General features: G+C 40.3%; 1 protein-coding gene across 4 annotated transcripts in view; it reads left to right on the top strand.

Annotated features, from left to right (window-relative positions):
* The window catches only part of SORCS2 (sortilin related VPS10 domain containing receptor 2), a 1257082-nt gene that overhangs the window by 1062767 nt on the left and 172240 nt on the right, over positions 1-22075 (top strand). For all 4 annotated transcript variants that reach the window (XM_043971225.1, XM_043971226.1, XM_043971227.1 and 1 more), the window contains exons 9-10: positions 10423-10602; positions 19108-19254. In XM_043971225.1, the coding sequence (XP_043827160.1) occupies positions 10423-10602; positions 19108-19254 (327 nt within the window). The remainder of the gene's footprint in view (positions 1-10422; positions 10603-19107; positions 19255-22075) is intronic.

A 22075-nucleotide genomic window follows, 5' to 3' on the forward strand; every position in this document is an offset into this window, starting at 1 on the left:
AGAATACTTTTCCTTTGGGCCAGCTAGGTGGCCCAGTGTACAGAACACCAGCTCTGGAGTTAGAAGGATCTGAGTTCAAATCTAGCTTCAGATATTTACTACCTGTGTGACTGTGGGCATATCACTTAACCTTAGTTGCCTCCAAAATGAAAGGATCATTTTCCTTCACATTAAATGTTTGTTTTGTTTTTGCGGGGCACTGAGGGTTAAGTGACTTTCCCAGGGTCACACAGCTAGTAAGTATCAAGTGTCTGAGGCTGGATTTGAACTCAGGTCCTCCTGGATCCAGGGACTGTGCTTTAACCACTGTGCCATCTAGCTGCCCCCTCCACATTAACTGTTAATTGCAGTGTCACATCATTGGCTGTTATATGTACCGTAGTCTAGCTATATCTCTCCCTGCTCTATCTCCAGAGTAAATTTTTAAACCGAAGTGGGAGGGGGGAAGGGTGTGGATATTTAGGTAGGCAAGGGGAAGTAGACTGTGCTACAATATCTTTCTTATAACTGTGCCTGTGTATCCCCTACTAAGAGACTCCTACCAACCTGAGTGACAAGTCACATTACCCTGCTGGGCTTCTCTTTTCTCAGCTCAAAGATGAGAGGCTTACACTAGATGTCTTCTGAAATCTCTCCCAGCTATAAATCTCTACTCCTTTAATCCTATAATCTTATAATTTTATCAGGCAATATATAAGTGCTGCAACTGGGGAAAGTTCCCAGAAAAAATCTGCTCCTCTCTCAGAATTGTACATTAAATGAGTGGTATATGCATGTCAATTCATTTCAGTAACCAGTGAAAACAGGGTTTGGGAAATCTTTTGTCTGCTTCAACCTAAAAATATTCTAATTAGACTATCTTCATGAAAAGAAATCCATAGTTTCTCTTATATAATAGGAAGAATGTTTGATTTTTGTTTCAACTCTTATTGTATGGCCCTATAAAATCATTTAAGTTCCTGAATACTTTGTTTTCTCTTCTATAAAATGGAGGTAGTAATATTTCACATGACCTACATCCTAGGCAAATATGTGGTGCAGTGGATTGAGCATTGGGCCTGGAGTCAGGAAGATTCATCACCCTGAGTTCAAATTTGGCTTCAGACACTTCCTAGCTGCATGATCCTGGGCAAGTCACTTAACCCTGTTTGCCTCAGTTTTCTCATCTGTACAATGAGCTGGAAAAGGAAATGACAGACTACTCCAGTATCTTTGCTGAGAAAACCCCAAATGGGGTCATGAAGAGTCAGCCATGACTGGAATGACTCAACAACAGAAGTAGTACTGTTTCTGCTTTCCTAACTTGTGAGCAGTCCAAATCTCCTGTCAAAAGAGGAGTGAGAGTAAGCAAACAACTTTTCAAAGGTAGTCAGAAGACCTGAGAATCCTCACCCCAAATCTCACTTATTACTTGTGAGGTCACTTTCCCTGCTACATAGTTTGCTAACCTGTAAAATGAAGGTGTTGAACTCAATAGTTGTGAACTCGACAGTTCCTCTAAGGCTCACCACCTTACTCACATATAGAATGTGTAGAATCTTGCCTCTCTAATCCTGAGCCATCACCAGATGTCTTGACTTTTGTCTGCCACTGGAGTGGTGGAGTTGTCTATCACTGGAGGGAGGGAAGCTAATGACTTTGCACAACTCTGCTTCTCTTAAATCCAATTCACATGCAAAGCAAGACCACACCATCCATGTGATAGCATTGGTCTTTTGGAAAAAAAAGGACAAACAACAACTACTCTCAACACCTCTTCCTTCCTTCCTTCTTTCCTTCCTTCTTCCCTCCCTCCTCTCTCTCTCTCTCTCTCTCTCTCTCTCTCTCTCTCTCTCTCTCTCTCTCTCTCTCATATTTCTTCTTTTTCAACAAGTTCCATCTAAGAATTATACACAGTGCTTCAGATATGGCCATCCACAGCACAGTATAGTGTGACTATTGCTTCCCTAGTTCTAGATGACACACTTCTCATCATGCAGCATAGGATAACATTTTTGCCATCATTTTTTGCTTCAACATCGTGCCCTCAACCCATTTCCCTAAAATCTCCAGATCTTTTCACGTAAATTGTTGTCTAAACACATTCTTATGAAAGATGTTCTTATGAGATGTTGTCACATCTTGTTCTTAGGAAGTTAGTTTTTTGATCACCTGTATAGTACTTGACATTTATATCTATTCAATTTCACCTTACCTCTTTTCATTCAACAGAAAGGGAAAAGACTCTCAGGTCAAAATGTATGTAGACATGTTTGAATGCAGTCAGTATATTAGCTGTTTTTGCTTCACTGTGTTTCTTTGTTACAAAGGTTCATTCAAATCTGGGGGATGATGGGAATGGCTATATACAGAAATCACAGTGGTATCTATCAAATGATATCATTGAAACTACTTTATTTCAAATTCCTCCTTTTTAGATTTGGGCCATCATTTACAGTGGATGTCAGAATATCACCTCAATTGTCTAAGATTTCAACTACCTGCTAACCATTTTTTGCTCTGTCTTTCCCTGACCAAAGATCATTCTCTACTGAAGACAAAATGGACATAACAAATATACTAGAAAAATACTTCCCACCTCACTGTTTTACCATCATCCCATTTCCCATTATCCCTAACCAACAACTTCCCCTTCTCTAAGCCAGCCTTTTCCCCCAACCCACCCCAGCATAACTTTAAAAAAAAAATGTTGTCACTAGCATTCATCAGTAGCCTCAGCACATTCTTGACCTTTGCAATTCCTAACACAATTTACCCAGGACTACTCTACTCTCTTGTATTTGTCCTTAGGCACTTTACATCAATTACTTTTTTTTCTTCTATACATATATATTATGTACATGTACTTGTATGTGTATGTATACCTGTACCGGTACCTATACCTCTACATATGTTTGTCAGTTAATTCCCCGGGCATCCAAATCTATTTAGGCACCTTCCCTTATTCTTATACTTCTTCCTCCAAATAATAAAAATAGTAACAGCTAGCACTTACGTAGTGCTTTAAGTTTTACAAAGTGCTTTATACATTTATCGCATCTTATCCTGATAACAGTCCTGGGAGTTAAGTACTTTCATTATCCCCTTTTTTTATAGATGAGGAAATTGAGGCAGACAGAAGTGGCTTATGCAGGACCACACAGCTAGTTCAATATCTGAGACTGGATTTGAACTCCTTTAGTTCAGAAATGGATAGTGTACCCTTACAAAATATAACTACTATTTCTCCCTCTGTTCATCCTTATCTACCATACTTCACCCCCAGGTATGTCATCATGACTCCCATTCTAGTGTTGTAGACATTACCATTTCTTCTAGTATCATTAGCATATCATTCTTTTTTGTTTGTTTGGTTGGTTGGTTTTGGTTTTTTTGGCAGGGCAATGGGAGTTAAGTGACTTGCCCAGGGTCACACAGCTACTAAGTGTCAAGTGTCTGAGTCCAGATTTGAACTCAGGTCCTCCTGAATCCAGGGCCAGTGCTTTTTCCACTGCACCACCTAGCTGCCTCCCCTAGCATATCATTCTTGAGAGATTCCAACTCCTTTAGAACTGACTTCCCTTTTAAAATATAAGGCCTTTGAATCCTATCAATACCCTTTTTTTTAACCTTTAGTCTCATTTGTGTTTTGGAGGTTATCTCCTCTACCATAAATTTTAAAATTATGCAGTAATTTTGCTGCAAGTTTCTTGTCATTGGTAATTCACTAACTCCTGTGTTAATCAAAATCAGCTCAAGAACACTGTTTTTTCTTTTGGTGAACTTATCATTAAAGTGATTGCCAAATGTATCATCTGATCTACTTTGCTTCTGAAACTTACCCATGGACTCAACAAGGGTCCATGCTTGTGACTGTTCCTTTCTGAGATAGATCTGTGACCTAGAACTGGATGGTGGCAAAAGATCTGCCAGATCCACCCATTCCTGCATCCTGCTTTAGCTAAAGGATATCCTGTGATCTCCTTCTGCCCCACTTCTTCCTGTTCTCGTTCCCAGTCTCAGCCCTCATTCAGTCCTTGCCACTGCAATGCTCCTCACCACCCATACTCCCAGCCAGAACTCATCCTCTGTGGCCAAAAGCTTCTCTTTTTCCTCAGGATTCCATGGGCTGAGGGTGGCTAGGTGTCACAGTGGATAAAGCACCGGCCCTGGATTCAGGAGGACCTGAGTTCAAATCCAGCCTCAGACACTTGACACTTACTAGCTGTGTAACTCTGGGCAAATCACTTAACCCTCATTGCCCTGTAAAAAAGCAACAACAACAAGAAAAAGATTCCATGGGCTGCAAAAGTGGCTCACTGTTACTTTTTCTTGGATTCCTCAATCAGAATTCAGTTTGATCCATTTTCTAGAGCTCTGTGGAAGAAGTGTGGTTGGAAACTAAACTGTGCTACTTCCTCTTACAATATCATCTTTAGAACTCATCACCTGTTTTACTTTGGACAAAGAAAAAAACCAAAAGATATCTAGAGAGTAGAGATCCCTTACTACCACAATTCAATTCATATCAACAAGATTTGGGTACCTGCTATGTACAAGACAGCATATTTGTGCAATATTCTTTCAGTTCATGACCTATTTCCAAATTCCTTATCCAATTCTTACTTTTACTTCAGAAATTGATAGTGGACTCTAACAAAATATCACTATTATTTCTGACTTTGTTGATCCTTACCTACCATACCTCACCCCCAGCTATGTATATTTTCTCACATAAGGATATATTCTTAATTTGTAATGATACTGAATAAAGTGCAACTTCCCAGTGTCAAATTCCAGTGATTAATTTCATTCCACTAAGTAACAGTTATTGGGGCCAAATTTGCCCTGTTGTAACAGGACTTCTTATTCATCCTGATTATATCACCCTCACTTTGCACATTTATATAATGACATTTGATGTCATGGATATTATTGTTCCCTTCCTGTCTGGTGTGTCTGATAAATTACTATCTCTTTCTACTACTCTCTATTGAATGAATGAAAAAGTCAAAGCTCCAAGTGGCATGGTACAGAAATGAGCAGAAAGAGATGTGCTGAACCTGAGACCAAGACTTTATAATGGGAAAGCTGGCCAATTAGAGCCCAGGATCACAAGAGTGAGAGTCTGAGTTCCAGGTGGAAGGGGAAGCCAGAGGTAAAGGTAGCATGGCATGCCATAGCCAATATCATGCTTATGTGGTGAGTTTTCTCCCTTCCTTTTCAGTTTTAAGCGATCTTTATTACATTTTCAGTACTCTAAGCAAATATTGTGGCAGTGTTGTTGATGTTGTTTTATTTGCCTTTGTTCAGTATTCTACATGCCTTGCAAAGACCCCATCCATCATGTCTGCATTTTAAGTCTTGGACCAGAATTCCACAGTCCATTCTCTAATATGATCCTCTTAGTCATGTGTTCACTTCCCAAATATAACTTTCTCTTTTGACTCCCATTTGTCCTTCAGCCCCCAATAGTGATAGAGATATCATTAGCACCCCAAGGTCTTTGACTTTGGGTCCAGGACCCCATTACCCCAGCAGTGTTTTTTAGTTCCTTCTGGTGCCAGATGACATTTGTTCCCAGAATTGGCCATACTAGTATTTTTTTTTGTCATGGGTAGGCTCTCTGTCCTGTCTTAAATAAATGCCCATCCCAGAATGCTTGTTCCCCTGTCTGATTCTTGAAGGAGCCATGACCCTCTGAAACAAACGTGTTTTGAAATAGCATTGCTCCTCCATTCCTAAGCTATGCCAATTATATCCCCCTTAAATGAAGCCATTAGCTTTTAATTTACTTACTCAGCCAAGCCCAGAGTTAATCTATTAAGACATTTTTTTAAAAGAAAAGAGGGAAAATGTGTATTTTTTGAGGCAGTGTTGGGCACAATATCTGACAGAACACTGCAGCATGTCAATGATTCCCAGCAACCAGTGAGACAAAAAAGCCTCCAAATAAAACAAAACACTCCAGGATATCTTGGAAAAGCAAGAAATGTGTCAGAACATCATCGTCGTCGTCGTTGTCATCATCCTCCTTTTCAACGTCATCTTCAAACACAGTACTTTCTTCCCCACAGATAGAAGGCATAGTCTCCATTTTTCAGATAATAGAAATAAGATGTAGAAAGGTGAAATGTCTTCTTCAAGGTCACATGACTACCATACCACAAAGTTGAAGCTTTCCAACTCTGAGGCCATGGTGCTCACAGATTCCTTCTCAGTAGTTGTTTCCAGCTATCAAGTCATATATAATTAAAAGCCTTTGTCAAGTCCTGTCAGTTCTGCCTCCACAACTTTCTCTTCCATCTCCTCCTCTCTATTCACACAGATGCCATTCTAGGTCAGGTCCTAATCTACTAACCTCTGACTTGGTCTCCCTGTCTCAATACTTTCCCCTCTCCAATCCATCCTCCACACAGCTGCCAAAATGATTGACCTAAAACAGAGATCTGACTGTATCCCTCTCCTGTGCAATAAGCTGTACTGGCTCCCTACATATTATCTCTAAGATCAAATCCACATTATTAGGTGGGCATTTGAAACCCTTCACAACCCAGCCCCAACCTACCCTTCTACCCTTTTTGCCCTACGCATCCTCTGGGGAATCTAACAAAATTAGCTTTCATGCTATTTGTCTGTCACAACGTGTTTCTTTCTCTCTCTCTCTCTCTCTCTCTCTCTCTCTCTCTCTCTCTCTCTCTCTCTCTCTCTCTCTCTCTCTCTCTCTCTCTCCCTCTCTCTCTCTCTCCCTCTCTCCCTCTCTCCCTCTCCCTCTCCCTCTCCCTCTCCCTCTCCCTTTCCCTCAGCATGGGTTGTCCTCCATGGGGAATATAATGCATTCCTGCTCCTTTACCTCCTCAAACCCTTTTCTTCCTTCAAATCCCAGTTCAAATGTCACTTGCCATATACTTGTTTATATACAGCATCTCTAGAAGAATTTAAGTTCCAACAGGGTAGCCGCTATATCATCTGTGTCTTTGTTATCACCTGGCATCAAACATAATGACTATACCAACCAACCCCCTGGGTCGTCTGTCTTTTAGTTCAACTCTTGCCTTGGGCTTGGAGCTAAGAATCAGACAACCTAAGTTCAGGCTCCAACTTTGCTACTCATAAATGTGTGACCTTAGGCGATTCATTGAAAATCCTGAGGCCTCAGTTTCTTTCTCTATAAAATGAGGGGATTAGACCAGATATTCTCTAATGTTCTTTCTGGACTATGGAAACTTATTATTGTCATTGATTTTAAACTCAAACGTAGCATACTGGCTTTAAAAAAAAATCACAAATTCTAGCCTCAGACACTTGACACTTACTAGCTGTGTGACCCTGGGCAAGTCACTTAACCCTCATTGCCCCACAAAAAAAAAAAAAAGCACACACAAATTAACATTAAGCTGAATTGAATTTTAATTTATTTCATTAAACATTTCCCAGTTACATTTTAATCTGGTTCGGGCCACACTGGGGAGTATTGTTGCTAGCCAGTCTGAGTCACAAATTTGACACCTCTGATCTATCATTCATTTGACCCTTTGCTCTTCCAGATGATATTTTTCCATATATGTTCATACACGTGCCGCATGTTTCTAGATGGATTACCTGTCTTGTTGGAGTATAAACTTGGTGATTTCCATGACAGTGCCTTACAGATCTTTTTGTATCATCTTAAGTGCCTAACACGGATATGATCTTCTACTTGGTCAATGATCAATTGATATTTGGTGATTGATTCAAACTAGATAAAGGAAAACTATGACTTGATGATGTAGGCCTCATACTCCTGCTGCAGATTTTTGGCCCTTCAGCTGGGTAACAACTTGTCAGGTTCCTAACCTTTCCCAACAGAATGTAAAGGCTGCATTGCACCTGGTTTCTGCTTTGTTTGTTCATATTAGATGGTTGCGTTTTTCATAAACCATATGGAATTTTGCCACTTCCATCTTTTCCACAGGTACTGTTGAGCTTATATGCACTTTCTTCCACAGACACTTGCCCAATCCCTCCTAACCCTCTTCTTTGTGGTGACATCTTCACTGGTCAGCATCAAAGCTCACTTGACTGAGACATCCTGATAAACTTATATTATAACTTTATATTTGAACTTCCCGTATGCCCTAATTGAGGGCAAGGACCACAGGAGTCAGAGGCCCTGGATCAAGTGTCTGGAATCTGAGAGAGGCCGCCTGATAGAAAAGTTTTCTTGTGTTCCTCTATGTTCTTTCTCTCCATTCAGTATTTGTCCTAAATTAGGCCACTAGACATCATTGCACCTGGGCTTTGTCATCCCAGCCTCCCACAGAAATGCCTTCAGAGAGTTAAGATCTAATCTTAGCATTCTCAGGTTTTATGAGAGGTATGTTAAAAAAAATCAATTTACAAAACGTTTTATGCATCCTTTGTGGAAAGACAATAGGCATTGTCTTTTATCTTACCTATTGTTGTTGTTCAGTCATTTCAGTCATATTCAACTCTTCATGACCCTATTTGGGATTTTCTTGCCAAAATACTGGAGTGGTTTGCCATTACTTTCTCCAGCTCGTTTTACACATGAGGAAATTGAGGCAAACAGATTTAAGTGACTTACCCAAGGTCACACAGCTAGTAAGTGTCAGAGGCCAGATTTGAACTCAGAAAAAGGAATCTTCTTGACTCCAAGTATGGCATTCTATCTACTATACCAGATAGGTGCCTTACCTGGAGCCTCTATTACAAGTGTGCCTGCCATAAACTTAATGAATCAAGTGCCTAGGATATTTGCTTTATCTGGAAAGCTACTTCCCCATCTCTGCCTGTTGACACCCTATGGTCTTCCTCACATAACTCCTCCATGATAGCCTCCCATAAAAGGTGTTGTAGTGGGGAAAGAATTGGATTTAGAATTAGGAAGCATAGGGGGCAGCTAGGTGGTGCAGTGGATAAAGCACCAGCCCTGGATTCGGGAGGACCTGAGTTCAAATCCGACCTCAGACACTTGACACTTACTAGCTGTGTGACCTTGGGCAATTTACTTAAGCCCCATTACCGGGCCAAAGCAAAAGAAAAGAAAAGAAAACAACAACAAAAAACAAGAATTAGGAAGCATGATTTTCCTGGGTTTGAATTCCAGCTCTTCTTCTTACTGCCTGTCTGACTTTTGCCATGTCATAATCTCTCTGGACATATTTCCACACATGTCACAAGAGACAGCGTTAAAAGAAAAAGTCTTTGAGGCAAAACTCAGGATGAAGAGAATTAAAAGAGTTTATCAAAATACATGAAGGTAGCAACACATTGGGCTGATCACTGGAGATCAACAAGAGATTCAAGATGGAGCCAGCTTTTATTGATAACTTTCATAACGAGAGGCAATTCAGATAGGTCAAGGTCAGCAAGAAGCGATTGGATCTCAGTTCCTCCCCAGTTGCCTGTATTTGATGTTTAACAGGTATTGACAAAGGTCACAGGTAGGGAAACCTGATGAATAACAGACAATACAAAAGCTAGAGACTGGGTGATACCTTCCTCATCAGAACTTCCCTCAACCGCAGTCTCCTCCAATGCTGATTTACAAGTAGGACTGAAAACAATAGGCCACTTAGTCAGCATAACTATCAATAATAGGACAGGCTGATCCCCAAAATCCCTTCTGGCTCTGAATGCATTGAATCCCCATGGCTGCAAAGGACTTTTCCACCTCTGCGCTCCTAGCTCCTAGCTCCTAAAAAAGCAAATTCTAATGGGCATCCTACTTATCTATGCATATGACTTTTTTAGCCTGTAATTTCATTGGTATAAAATATTCTCTGTGAATAATCTTTCACTACTAATGCAGCGTAGAACTTGTGCTTTGACTTACACAGAGAGAGAGTTGCCTAGGCACTGAGGTTAAGTGACTTACTCAGGGTCACATAGTAGTCGTCAGAAGTAAAACTTGAATGTACATCTTTCAAAGTCTGATTCTGACTATCTTTGTTTTCTCTCTTCAGTGATTCAAAATGCTAAGCCATTTGAGGGTAGGAACCATGTCTTATTAAGCCCTACATCTATTCCAGGGTGTAACCCAGTGGACTACACATACTAGACACTCATAAAATATATTCTGACCATTGAATGATGAAAACACAATTGTCTCTCCAGATCAAATGTGTTTCCTTCCTTTAATCAGACAATGAGAACTACCTTACACAATGTGTTTCCTTTTTTGCCCCAGCTGCCAGAAAGCTCTGGGCTAAATTCCATGCTCAGCTGTAGTAGCTAACTCATCCCAGGTGCCTGCTAACATCTACTTTCCTGCTCCTTTTAATTAGATTTGTTCTGTTTATATTGTCCTGTTTTATATTGTGTTAGATTTTACAGGCAGCTTGCAAGGCTTTTGGAAGTAGGTGGGTTAAAATCCTTGATAAATAAATAAAAGCATGCATCTGAAATACATCAATTCAGTTTCCATTTCTCTCCTGGCAGGACTTGCAGATTATCAGCACTGATGAAAATGAGGTATTTGTGGCTGTCCAAGAATGGTACCAAATAGACACGTACAACCTTTACCAATCAGACCCACAGGGAGTGTACTACTCAATTGTGCTTGAGAACGTGAGGAGCATGAAGCAACCAGAAGAGAACGTCCTGATCGATATCCTGGAGGTATATTACCATACACTTGTTAATGTCTGTGTTGTCTGTCTGGGACCTGGGTAATCTTGGGCTCATCACAACTCCTGTGGATCTCAGTTTTGCCAAATGTAAAATAAAGGGGGTGGTAAGGTCCTTCTGAGCGCTGCATGGATAGTCCATGATTCTGCGTTTACTGCAAAGATGAAAAATGACAGCGTGTGGCCTCAAGGAGTTTCTGCTCTATTAAAAGTACTCAGCATGGGGCAGCTAGATGGCACAGTGGATAGAGCACCGGCCCTGGAGTCAGGAGGACCTGAGTTCAAATCCGGCCTAAGACACTTGACACTTACTAGCTGTGTGACCTTGGGCAAGTCACTTAACCCCAATTGCCTCACCAAAAAAAAAAAAAAAGTACTCAGCATGCATACCAATGAATGTTATGCCAGGGAGAAGGATGGGGGCAAAAGAGGAGTCTAGACAAAGTCCTCTTGGGAAATTTGAAGAGGAACATATATTTAACTGAGAGGAGCAAAGAAGGCTTCGGGGAAAAAGTGGTGCCTAAACTGGTTCTTGAAGGAAAAAAAAAAGATGAATAGCCAGATATAAGGAAGAAGGCCATTCTCTGAATTAGGTGACAGTCTGAATGAATGCATGGAGCTAAGAGAGTGGAACAAGATCAGAGAAGAGCTAATACTCCAATTTGGCTGCATTGTAGAAAGAATAGATGGGGAAATGGAAAGGTAGGTTGGCGTAATGTTATAAAAGTCACAATGGATAAATCATTGGTCATGAAGTTCAAATCTGACTCTCAGACACTTACTAGCTGTGTGACCCTGGGCAAGTCACTTAACTCCAATTGCCTTAAACATCCTAGGCCATCTCCAGTCTTCTTAATATATATCTTTTTTTGTTGTTTTGTTTTGGGGGGGGGCAATGAGGGTTAAGTGACTTGCCCAGGGTCACACAGCTAGTAAGAGTCAAGTGTCTGAGGGCAGATTTGAACTCTGGTCCTCCTGAATCCAGGGCCAGTGCCCTATCCACTGTGCCACTGAGCTGCTCCCCATCTTAATATATATCTTGCCACTGGACCCAGATGGCTCTGGAGGAGAAAGTGAGGTTGGTGACCTTACACAGCCCTTCCTCACTTAAATCCCATTCACTGCAAGTCATGACATAACCCTGTCAATATCATGGTCTTCTTTGAGAATGAAGGAAAAACAGCAACAACAAGGAATTTGTATTTTATCCAAAAAGCAACAGAGAATAACTAAAGGCTTTTTAGAAAGGTAATGACATGGTGACCTGGAATGTGAAGGATAGGCTAAAGAGGAGAGATGTGGAGCCAGGGAAACAAGAGAAAAGGCTACTACTAACATGCTCCAGGAACTATGAGGTCCTAATTGGGTCATTAGTTAAATCCATTTTGTTTTGATGATTATCAGTGTATTTTCTTTATGAGAGGACATTGATACTTCCCTCTGGCAACAGCATAAACAGTTGTACTTATGTATGCGTGCTGTCACAGGCTAAAGTTATCATGCTATGGGGTAGGAAATCCAGGTCTTTGTCACCATCTTTAGTGTAGGATGTTTGTGTGGTCCTTGCCTCCCAGCCCAGTTGTGTAAGATTAACTGACAGAGGAACAGATATAGATCACACCTGAAAGACCTGACTGAAGACTGTTCTATTCCTGAGCTCATCATAAATGCTTTCTTAACCACACAATCTCTCTGTATCTAATATTCACTGCCAGTTACATGATAACATTTCCTAGATCTCCTTCAAAAGAAAACACAAATTTAGCTCCTCTTCTCTATCAGAAGTTCTTAGCCATTTTTGTGTCACAGACCCCTTGGATAATCCTGGTGATTTTTATGATTCAGTTGTTCAGTAACCTTTCAGTCACATCTGACTCTTCAGGACCCTTTTAAGGTTTTCTTGTCAAAGATACTGGAGTGGTTTGCCATTTTCTTCTCCAGTTCATGTTAATAGATGAGGAAATAGAGGAAACAGGGTTAAATGACTTGTCAAGGGTTACCTGGCTAATAAGTGTCTGAGGCCAGATTTGAACTCAGGAATATGAGTCTTCCTGACTCCAGGCCTGGTGCTCCATCTACTGTACGACTTACCTGCCCTATCACTTATGGACCCCTTTCTCAGTCTAGTTCAGTAAACATTTATTAAGCATCTACTACGTGTCAAGTACTGTGCTAATTGCTATACAACTAAGAAAAAGACAGTCTCTGTCCTCAAGGAGCTTACAGTTTATTCTTCTACCAGTGATGTTTTTAAATTCATAAAATAAAATACACAAGATTACAAAAGAAGCCATTTTTACTGAATTACAGTTACCAATACATTCTTAAATGCCAAATTTACAAAACCTAGGTTAAGAACCTCTACCCTAGGGGGCAGCTGGGTGGCACAGTAGATAGAGCACAGGCCCTGGATTCAGGAGGACCTGAGTTCAAATTTGACCTCAGAATCTTGACACTTACTAGCTGTGTGACCTTCATTGCCCTGCAAAAAAAGAAAAAGAAAGAAAGAACCTCTACCCAAGACTATTCCTTATAATGAAACCTACCTAAGACTCAAAAAAAAAAAAAGTAACCTACCTATGCACTACATTGACCTGGTATGATTTAGTTCCTTGTAAAAGTGAGCTGTGTGCTACCTAGGAAAGCACATAGCTTAGTTAGTTAAGCCAAAAGACCCACATTCAAATACAAACTCTGTTGCTTACTACATATCAGGCAAGTAAGTCATTTCTTCTCCCTGGGCCTCATTTTCATCTTGTATAAATAAAAGTGAGCACAAGATCTTAAAGCCCTTTCAGCTATAAATCCTCTGGTTCCGTAACATTTCCTTGGTAATATAGGTAGCTCAGGCAGCAGTTGGTAGCACCTCATTTGCTCTCTGGAGAACACATTCACTCATTTATGTTCAATCTCTCTGATATTTCAGCCATAACTGCTTTCCCTTAGAAACTAATGAAGGTAACGATTTGTTTATGTTGAGGACTTTCAGAACTGGTATGGCATAGTTATGGTCCTTAAGCAAGGTTTAAAAACTGTACCCCCTTAATCTGAAAATGATGCCCTTATATGTCCCCATTCTCCCAAGGGTTTTAAGTCACACAAGACATTTCTTTTTTAAAAAATAGGTAAATGTTTTGTTGATTCTCCTTTTTGCACATTGCTACAAGTGCCCAAGGGCAGCTAGGTAGCACAGTGGATAAAATGCCAGGCCTGGAGTCAGGAAGACTCATCATCCTGAGTTCAAATCTGGCTCTAGACATTTGGTAGCTGTGCCATCACTTAACCCTGCTTTCCTCAGTTTCTCATCTGTAAAATAGCTGGAGAAGGAAATGGCAAACCCTCCTGTATCTTCACCAAGAAAACCCAATAAAGGGGTCAGAAGGAGTTGCACATGACTGAAAACAACTGAACAACGAAAATTACCCAATGAATTCCCCCAAAGAAAATCATCCCTTACAACAAATAATTGAAACTAAACAAAAGAAATCATGCCACTGGTCATGTGTGATGCTGTAGATCTCATTGGAAGAAGCACTGGTTCTGAAACCAGAGGACCTGGCTTCAAGTGTTACCACTGTCATTCCTTGTGTGACCTTGGAGAATTCACACAATTCTGAGCCTCTGTTTCCTTATCTGTGTAATGAGGGGTTTGGACTAGCCATCCTCTAAGCTCCCTTCAAATTCTAAATCCATGGGGCAGCTAGGTGGCACAGTGGATAAAGCACCAGCCCTGGATTCAGGAGGACCTGAGTTCAAATTTGGCCTCAGACACTTGACACTTACTAGCTGTGTGACCCTGGGCAAGTCACTTAACCCCCATTGCCCCGCAAAAACAAAAACAAAACAAACAAAAATTCTAAATCCATGACCCTATGATCCTCCCTTAAAGTCTAGTGAGAAGAGATTATTTTAATGATTGCTTTAATAATAATTTACTCAAATCACAATTAAATTACTTTATTAAGTAGAGATCTGAAGTTATTTTCCTTAATATTATTGTGGTCATTGTGTAAATCACCCTCTTTGTTCTTTTCAATTCACTGTGTTTCAGTTCCTATAATTCCATCCAAGTTTCTTTGGATGCTTCATTTTCATCATTTCTTAAGGCTCAATAACTACTCACTATATATTCAGACATCTCAATTTGTTCAGACCTACCCCAATCAGTAGGCAACTACTTTATTTCTAGTACTTGCTACCATAAAAATACTATTAAAAATATTTTATTTTTGCATATGCGAGAACTTTCCTTCTATCTTTGGCCTTCATCGTGGTACTGTTTGATGAAAACAAAGGTAGCTTGGACAGTTTTTTATCTAGTAGGAGATAGGGAATGTCTGGGAGGAAAGATTGGCTAAAAATATGCATCATTATGTGACACATTGAACTAATGTTCTTTGTCTACTCGTCCATCTGTCCCTTACTGAACCGTTAAAGTTTAAAACCATGATCTTCTTTTCCAATTTATCCCATCCCTGTCTATAACCCCAAGGTATTGTTGTAAATTCCAGAGTATGATCCATCTTCTACCTCTAATATTACAGGATTTTCAGTGTCAGATGTAGTTACATAAAAAGAAATCAGTTTAATAATCCACATGAGAAAAACCAAATGGATGAAGAATCCAACTGGTTCAGATTATGATATGCAGTCAGATGGATAGCCCATTGGCCATATTATGTATGGGCATTAAAGATAGAAGTGAGTTGGGCCCAGAGGTGAACAAGAATAGATGATAGGCCTGGATTTCAGTTAGAGAATTGTGAAGTGTTCCCAATGATCCCAATTTGCAAAAGTCTATAACTTTAGCATTCTCCCTATGATTCTTTATGTCAATGAATAATAATAATAGCTAACATTTATATAGTACTTTCTATGTGCCAGTCATCATGCTAAGTGTTTTACAATTTATATTTCATTTGATCTTAAGAAATAGGTGCCATAATCATTCCCATTTTACAGTTGAGAAAACTGATCCCAAAAGAGGTCAAGTGGCTTGCCCAGAGTCACACAGCAGGTAAATGTTTGATGGTGGGTTTAACTTAGATCTTCTTATCTCCAGGCCCATTACCTTACCCACTGTGCCACTTGGCTGCTCCACTACACCATGGAGCACAAAATCTCAAAAGAACCCTAATGGCCATGACCCAAAGAACAATAAAAAATTGAATAGTAGATGTAAATAGACTTTAATATATTACAGATGATGACCTGTGAACAAGAATCCAGGCAATAGCTGATCAGAACAGGAGGTGGACTAACAATGTATCAAGAAAGAGATATGACAAAGGATGAATGAGGTCTATATCCATCTCAGTATTCAATATCAATATTCATATTCATGAAATGCTAGAAAGACATTGGTTAGCTCTCCCATGAAGAATGGTCACTTGACCATCAATGGTCAGTCTCTTGGCCACTAGCCTGGTCAACCAGATTATTATCATGTAATGCTGTATCTGAGCTTTATATAAAGACATGTGTTTTCTACTTATACCCTTACTATGTAAGCAAAGAGAATATTTAGTCAGTCATCACAGACCCTGACCAGCACCATGCTAAGATCATTGCCTTGGCTTACAGCCAGTATGACCACTTGAACTACTCTACCTTAGTATAGCTGTGACATCTTTTCACACCCCACTGATGCCTATCCCTTGGGGTTTGGATAAGAAAATCCCTTTGTAATCATAAAACTACGGAAATTTGAACTGCTACAACTATCTATAAGTATTATAAACCACTAACATACCAGGAAAGATGACCAAAAATGATTCTATTCCACCATGCAGCAGTGACCAACCAGGCAAATTGCCCTGATATTTACTCAGGATATTATTCTCCCAATGATGATTATATACTGAAGGTATTTCCTTAGTCCTGAGCAAATCCTGGTTCTATTGTGCTAAGAACAGGGAGGTGTCCCTGAAGGGAATACTGATGCTTTAAAAGGTATCATGAAGAAACACAAAGAGCTGATATTCCCATGTGTCAACTTCCCTTAACTAGGTTTGGAGCCATTTCCACCATGACAGTTCCCTTCTGCTTCCTAACGCAGTGATGTCTCTTTTGAAGGCAACAGCAGCAGGTTTTTAATTCAAGGTTCAGTAGCTTGCAAAGATGGTGCCTCTCCAGAGGGTTCCTCTAAAAACCAAATGCTTTTCTGAAGCAACAGGAGTGGTGGCCCAGCTCCCATATGACACTGGCAGCTCATCATTTGTCAGGGATGACAAGTGGAACAAAGCCAACCACTCCAAATTATGATCATTTCTTTCAAACTGATGGCTACATTTTAATGGTGTTTTTCTTTGTCTGAAATCTTCACCATCAGGGTAATTCCTATTTTGTGGAGATAGAGCTGAAGTGTTTGATTGCTTGGATTCCTAGACTTTTGGGAGCCTCTCTGGGAAGTTTCCATGAAAGTTGTCATGAAGCAGAATGATTCCCTCCCCACCTCTGCCCAGGTCCACTATAACCATGATTCTTAAGAGAAGCACACAATGCAAATGGTGCTGAAATATTTTGGGGCAAACCAGCTGTGCTATTGCCCGCCATGATATTCTTTATTTTTCTTTTTTTTTCTTGCGGGACAATGACAGTTAAGTGACTTGCCCAAGGTCATATAGCTAGTAAGTGTCAAGTGTCTGAGGATGGATTTGAACTCAGGTCCTCCTGAGTCCAAGGCTGGTGCTTTATCCACTGAGCCACCTAGCTGCCCCCACCAGTCAGGATATTCTACCAGAGCTAAGCGGAGAGGAGAGACTGAAGAAGGAACCAGGTGAAGATCTTTTATTGAAGCAACAAAAAATTGTGAAGCACCTACTATGATACAGCTAGGTAGTGTAGTCAATAGAATGCTGGGCCTGAAGACAGGAACACATCAGTTCAAATCCAGCCTCAGACACATACTGGCTGTTTGACCCTGGGCAAGTCATTTAACCTCTGTGTATCTTAGTTTCCTCAACTCTAAAATGAAGATAATAACACCACCTACCTTCCAGGGTTTTTGTGAGGAACAAATGAGGTATCTGGAAAATTATTTTGCACAGTTGCTTGACACATAATTAGCACCATAAAAATGCTAGCTATCACCACCACCACCACCATCATCATCATAATGTATTACTATATGTGACTCACTGTGTTTGATGCTAGGAAGAGACAAAGAAAAGATCTATATGGTCCTGGCTCCAAAGTCTGATCAGGTAATGAGAACTGATAGCCCATAAGTCAGCATCAGGGATGGCACTATTATAAGTGGTACACGTAGAGGCAGCTAGGTGGTGCAGTGGATAGAGTACTGGCCCTGGAGTCAGGAGGACCTGAGTTCAAATCCGGAATCAGACACTTAACACTTATTAGCTGTGTGACTGGGCAAGTCACTTAACCCCAATTGCTTTACCCAAAATAAATAAATAAATAATAAGTCGTACACGTGATGACTGCATCAAAGATTATGAAGAACAGACTGTTATGTGAGGTGAAAGAGGGAAAGGCATACTATCTTGAATGATCAGGAAGGTTCCTTGCAGGACTATGTTTTTGAGTTGGGTTTTAAAGGATGAACACAGGTACACACAGCCCATCAGTGCCAATAGGTGGAAAGGAATCTAACTAGATTTCATCCATGGCAATGAGAGATGTCATAGCTGGATTGTTTTAGACAGATATGGAGCCTCAGTTCCTCAGGAGTGGAATTGTGGGGAATGGGGGCGATTCAGACAGACTTTTAGCTCTGCAGAAATCCCTCTATCTTGATTCCTTATTTTGATTCTATCTAACAGGTTCTGAATCTCAGCTCTGGCAGTCAGTTTCCTGTTAGATGCTCGATTTCCATCCCACAAAAGAGTCATATCCTCAGGTAGAAGAGGGTCAGCTGTTTTATGGGAAGGAAGGCTAAATCTTATGTCATCACATCTGACTGGTCTTTCACTGCTGATGACTCACTCTGATAAGCATCAATTAGCTAGAATTAATTGGCTATCAGAGAAGTAATGCTGTATGATTGAGGAGCTCTAACAAAAGTAAAAGGGCGAGGTTCCAGCAAGGTTAAGGAGGTGTTTCTAGAGTAATTGTAAGGATCAAATAAAATAATATTGGCAAAAGGCTTAGCATAGTGACTAGCACCTAGTAGGCAGCATATAAATGCTTGTTCCCCCTCCCCCCTCCCAAGGTGTATAGCAAATGTTTATTGAGTGGATGGAGGAAGGAATGCATGAATGTGTTAACAAATGGATAAATAGAATACTGGTGTAGTGCATTTTTCTAGCTGTGCTTGAGTATTGACTTGCACATACTGTGGAAGAGAAACCCAGAATCTAATTGAGTTTTTTTATTGCCTGTCCCTGAGCCTTGGGGACTTGAAGGAGAATGAAGAAGAACCTTTTGAGCTATAAATCACAGTGGGCAGAAGGGCAGCAACATTGGAAATAGCCCAAGCATTTGAATGGACAATTCTAAAAGCTTGTTCTTCATTCCTGTCGTGTTTCTCTCACAGGTCAGAGGTATAAAAGGAGTCTTCCTGGCCAACCAAAAGATTGATGGAAAGGTCACAACACTGATAACTTACAACAAAGGCCGAGACTGGGATTATCTGAATCCACCTGCCACTGATATGAATGGCAAACCCACCAACTGCAAACCTGTAAGTGCCCCTTGGTTGCTCCATGGGTGACCTGGGATTTCCTCAGTGTGGATCCCCTTCTTCAGCTCAGATCTTTATCCCTCTGTGCCATCTCATACTGATCCTTTCTTGCCCATAATTTTCCAAAAATCTATCCAATGCACTGGAGGGCCATCCTCCTGTTCTCACAGCACCTCTTCCCCTATTGAATTCCTACCCACCCTTTGAAAATTGGCTAAAGTACTACCACTTCCAAATAACTTTCCCTGATACCCTGTGCAAGGGATCTCTTGGGACATTTTGTAGTCATTTGTTTGACAGCTCTCTAAAGTACTTGGAATAACGAGTTCATAGAGATGCCCTCTAGGCCAACCTCTTTACTCTTCAGATATGGAAACTACAGCCCACAAAGACTAGTGTTGTATGAGATGTGATAGAGACCTATCCATTGGGTTATCAGTTTATCATTCACTCATTCCCACAGGCACCTCTCCTTCTGGCCATGTGTCAGTCAGAACTTGAACCCAAGATTCTTAGGCAGGCTCTCTGTCTACTATACCATAATGCCACTCATAAATAACAATACCAAGTAACATACAATAAGTGGGAGAAGTCTACAGACTGCAATGGAAAGTATATGAAGAGCAGATAGGTCTGATAGTAGAAAATGATTATTCTCTTCCCAATTACCAGCTCTGTTACTGATTGGCTATATGACCTTGGCAAGTCATTTCTTCTATCTGCCTCAATTTACAATTCTTCAAAATGATGGAGAAGGGGTAGCCATGCTCTGAGATCCTTGCTAGCCCTGGATCTATGTGCCACCAAGTCACTTCCCTTCTGTATGCCTCAGTTTTCACTTTTGCAAATAGGGGCTGTAATTTCACTTCAGGTTCTAAAAGGCTAGGACCCTGTGCCAAATGGAAGATAGACACTAAAAGAAAATTGTGGTTCTGCTGTTTAACTTCTAAGTCAATTTTCCCATCAAGAACCACAGGAATTTAACACTATAGGAAATTAGGAGAGGGAATGCTCATTTATAGGCAGCCAGATGGCATAGTGGATCGAGTGCCAGGTCTGGAGTTAGGAAGACCTGAATTCAAATATGGCCTCAGACATTAGTTGTGTGACCCTGGGTAAGTTACTTAACCCTACTTGCCTCAGTTTCCTTACCTGTCAAATGATCTGGAGAAGGAAATGGTGAACCACTCCATCTCTGCCAAGTATCTTTGCCAAGAAAACCCCAAATGGGGTCATGAAGTGTTAGACATGACTCAACAACAACAACAAATGCTCATTTACTGCCAGAGGAGTCAGAGCAGGGGGCTACATGGGAAACGGAGCTTTCATACCAGTCTTTAAGTGAATAAAACTCTCTTTTTCATAGAGTATAGTCAACAGGAAGTTGCAGTTAGTCTCAAAAATTGTTAGATTCTATTAGTGTCTTAATGAAGATTTTTAAAAACTGCATGTGGCTGTCTCTGGCTAACATATGCATTCTAGAACAGTCATTTAACCTCTATGTCAGTTTCCCCATTGAGAACCACAGGATAGTAACATCTGTCTCCTTACATTGAGAATTAATTATTTCCTATTTGTTAAAAATCAAAAGGTCCTCCAAGAACAGGGATGCTACAAAAAGCACTGTTATTGTTGTTTATTATTTTTATTATTGAAGTGAAACAATACAAGTCTGTCAAAGCAAGTTTTTGCTAAGATTAAAATTTGTCTACACACAAAAAAATCGTCTGCAATTATACAGCCCACTGAGGAGAGAATCTTTGAAAGATTTATGTCTTTGCCTTAAGATAATAAAAATAGGAGAAAACTGGCGAAGTGTGTCGTCCAACTAAGGTATATGGATAGTGAAATTGAGCACAAAAGAAATAAGTTATAATGCACATGGAAAATAAATTGAGCACAAAAGATGTAAAATTAAAATTAAGAAGCAGCCACTGGGCCCATATTAACGTAATGGATGTTTTCACTGAAGGCAGAGGCTACATGGTGAAGGAAAATGGTGAGATTTAAATGAAAGAATCTCTTGCTTGGAAGGGAGTTCAAATTTCCATACTGGGTAGGAGTCAGGACAACTCCTACCCAGTACGGAAATCCTTCCTATAACATCAGTGACAGACAATCAACCATGCTCAACTAGATTACCTCTGATGGTGGAGAACCTATGAAGGAAGCCCATTCCTGTCTTGGTCAGCTTGTTATGGGGCAAATATAATTTTCTTTATATAGTGAACTTCTTGAGAGCATTGACTGCTTATTGTTTCTTGGGCCATTTGTGTTTAGCACAGTGCCTAGCACACAGTAGGCTCTTGATAAATGCTAGCTCACTGTATATCATATTGAATCAATTGATATGGAAGCAGCACAGAGTAAGAAAAGTATTAGGTCTGAAGGCAGTACCTAGCTTTGTGACTTAGGGTACATGAATCTCTTTTTCTGGGTCTTGGTTTCCTAGTCTGTAAAATGGCAATCATAAATTTAGAGCTTGAAAGGATTTTAGAGGCAACCTAGTCCAACCTCACATTTTACTAAAGAGGAAATGGGGGACAAGGAGAGTAGTTGAGTTAGCCAAGGTCACAAAGAAAGTAAGGGATAGAGCCTCAAACCAAAGTCTTCTGACCCAAAATGCCACATGTGTCTCATGGTGTCATGACACTAAAAAATACCTGCCTTACCAATCCTGCAGGATTGTTTTGAAGATCAAGAGTCATAATAGATGTAAAACACCTTATAAAATGTGAAACTATAGAGATGACAGCTATTATCATTATCTTGAATTCGGGGGAAAACCCATTTATTCCTGCAAAGTAGTGAACTCATCCTC

This window comes from Dromiciops gliroides, chromosome 6, assembly GCF_019393635.1.
Source record: "Dromiciops gliroides isolate mDroGli1 chromosome 6, mDroGli1.pri, whole genome shotgun sequence".
NCBI classification, from domain to species: domain Eukaryota; kingdom Metazoa; phylum Chordata; class Mammalia; order Microbiotheria; family Microbiotheriidae; genus Dromiciops; species Dromiciops gliroides.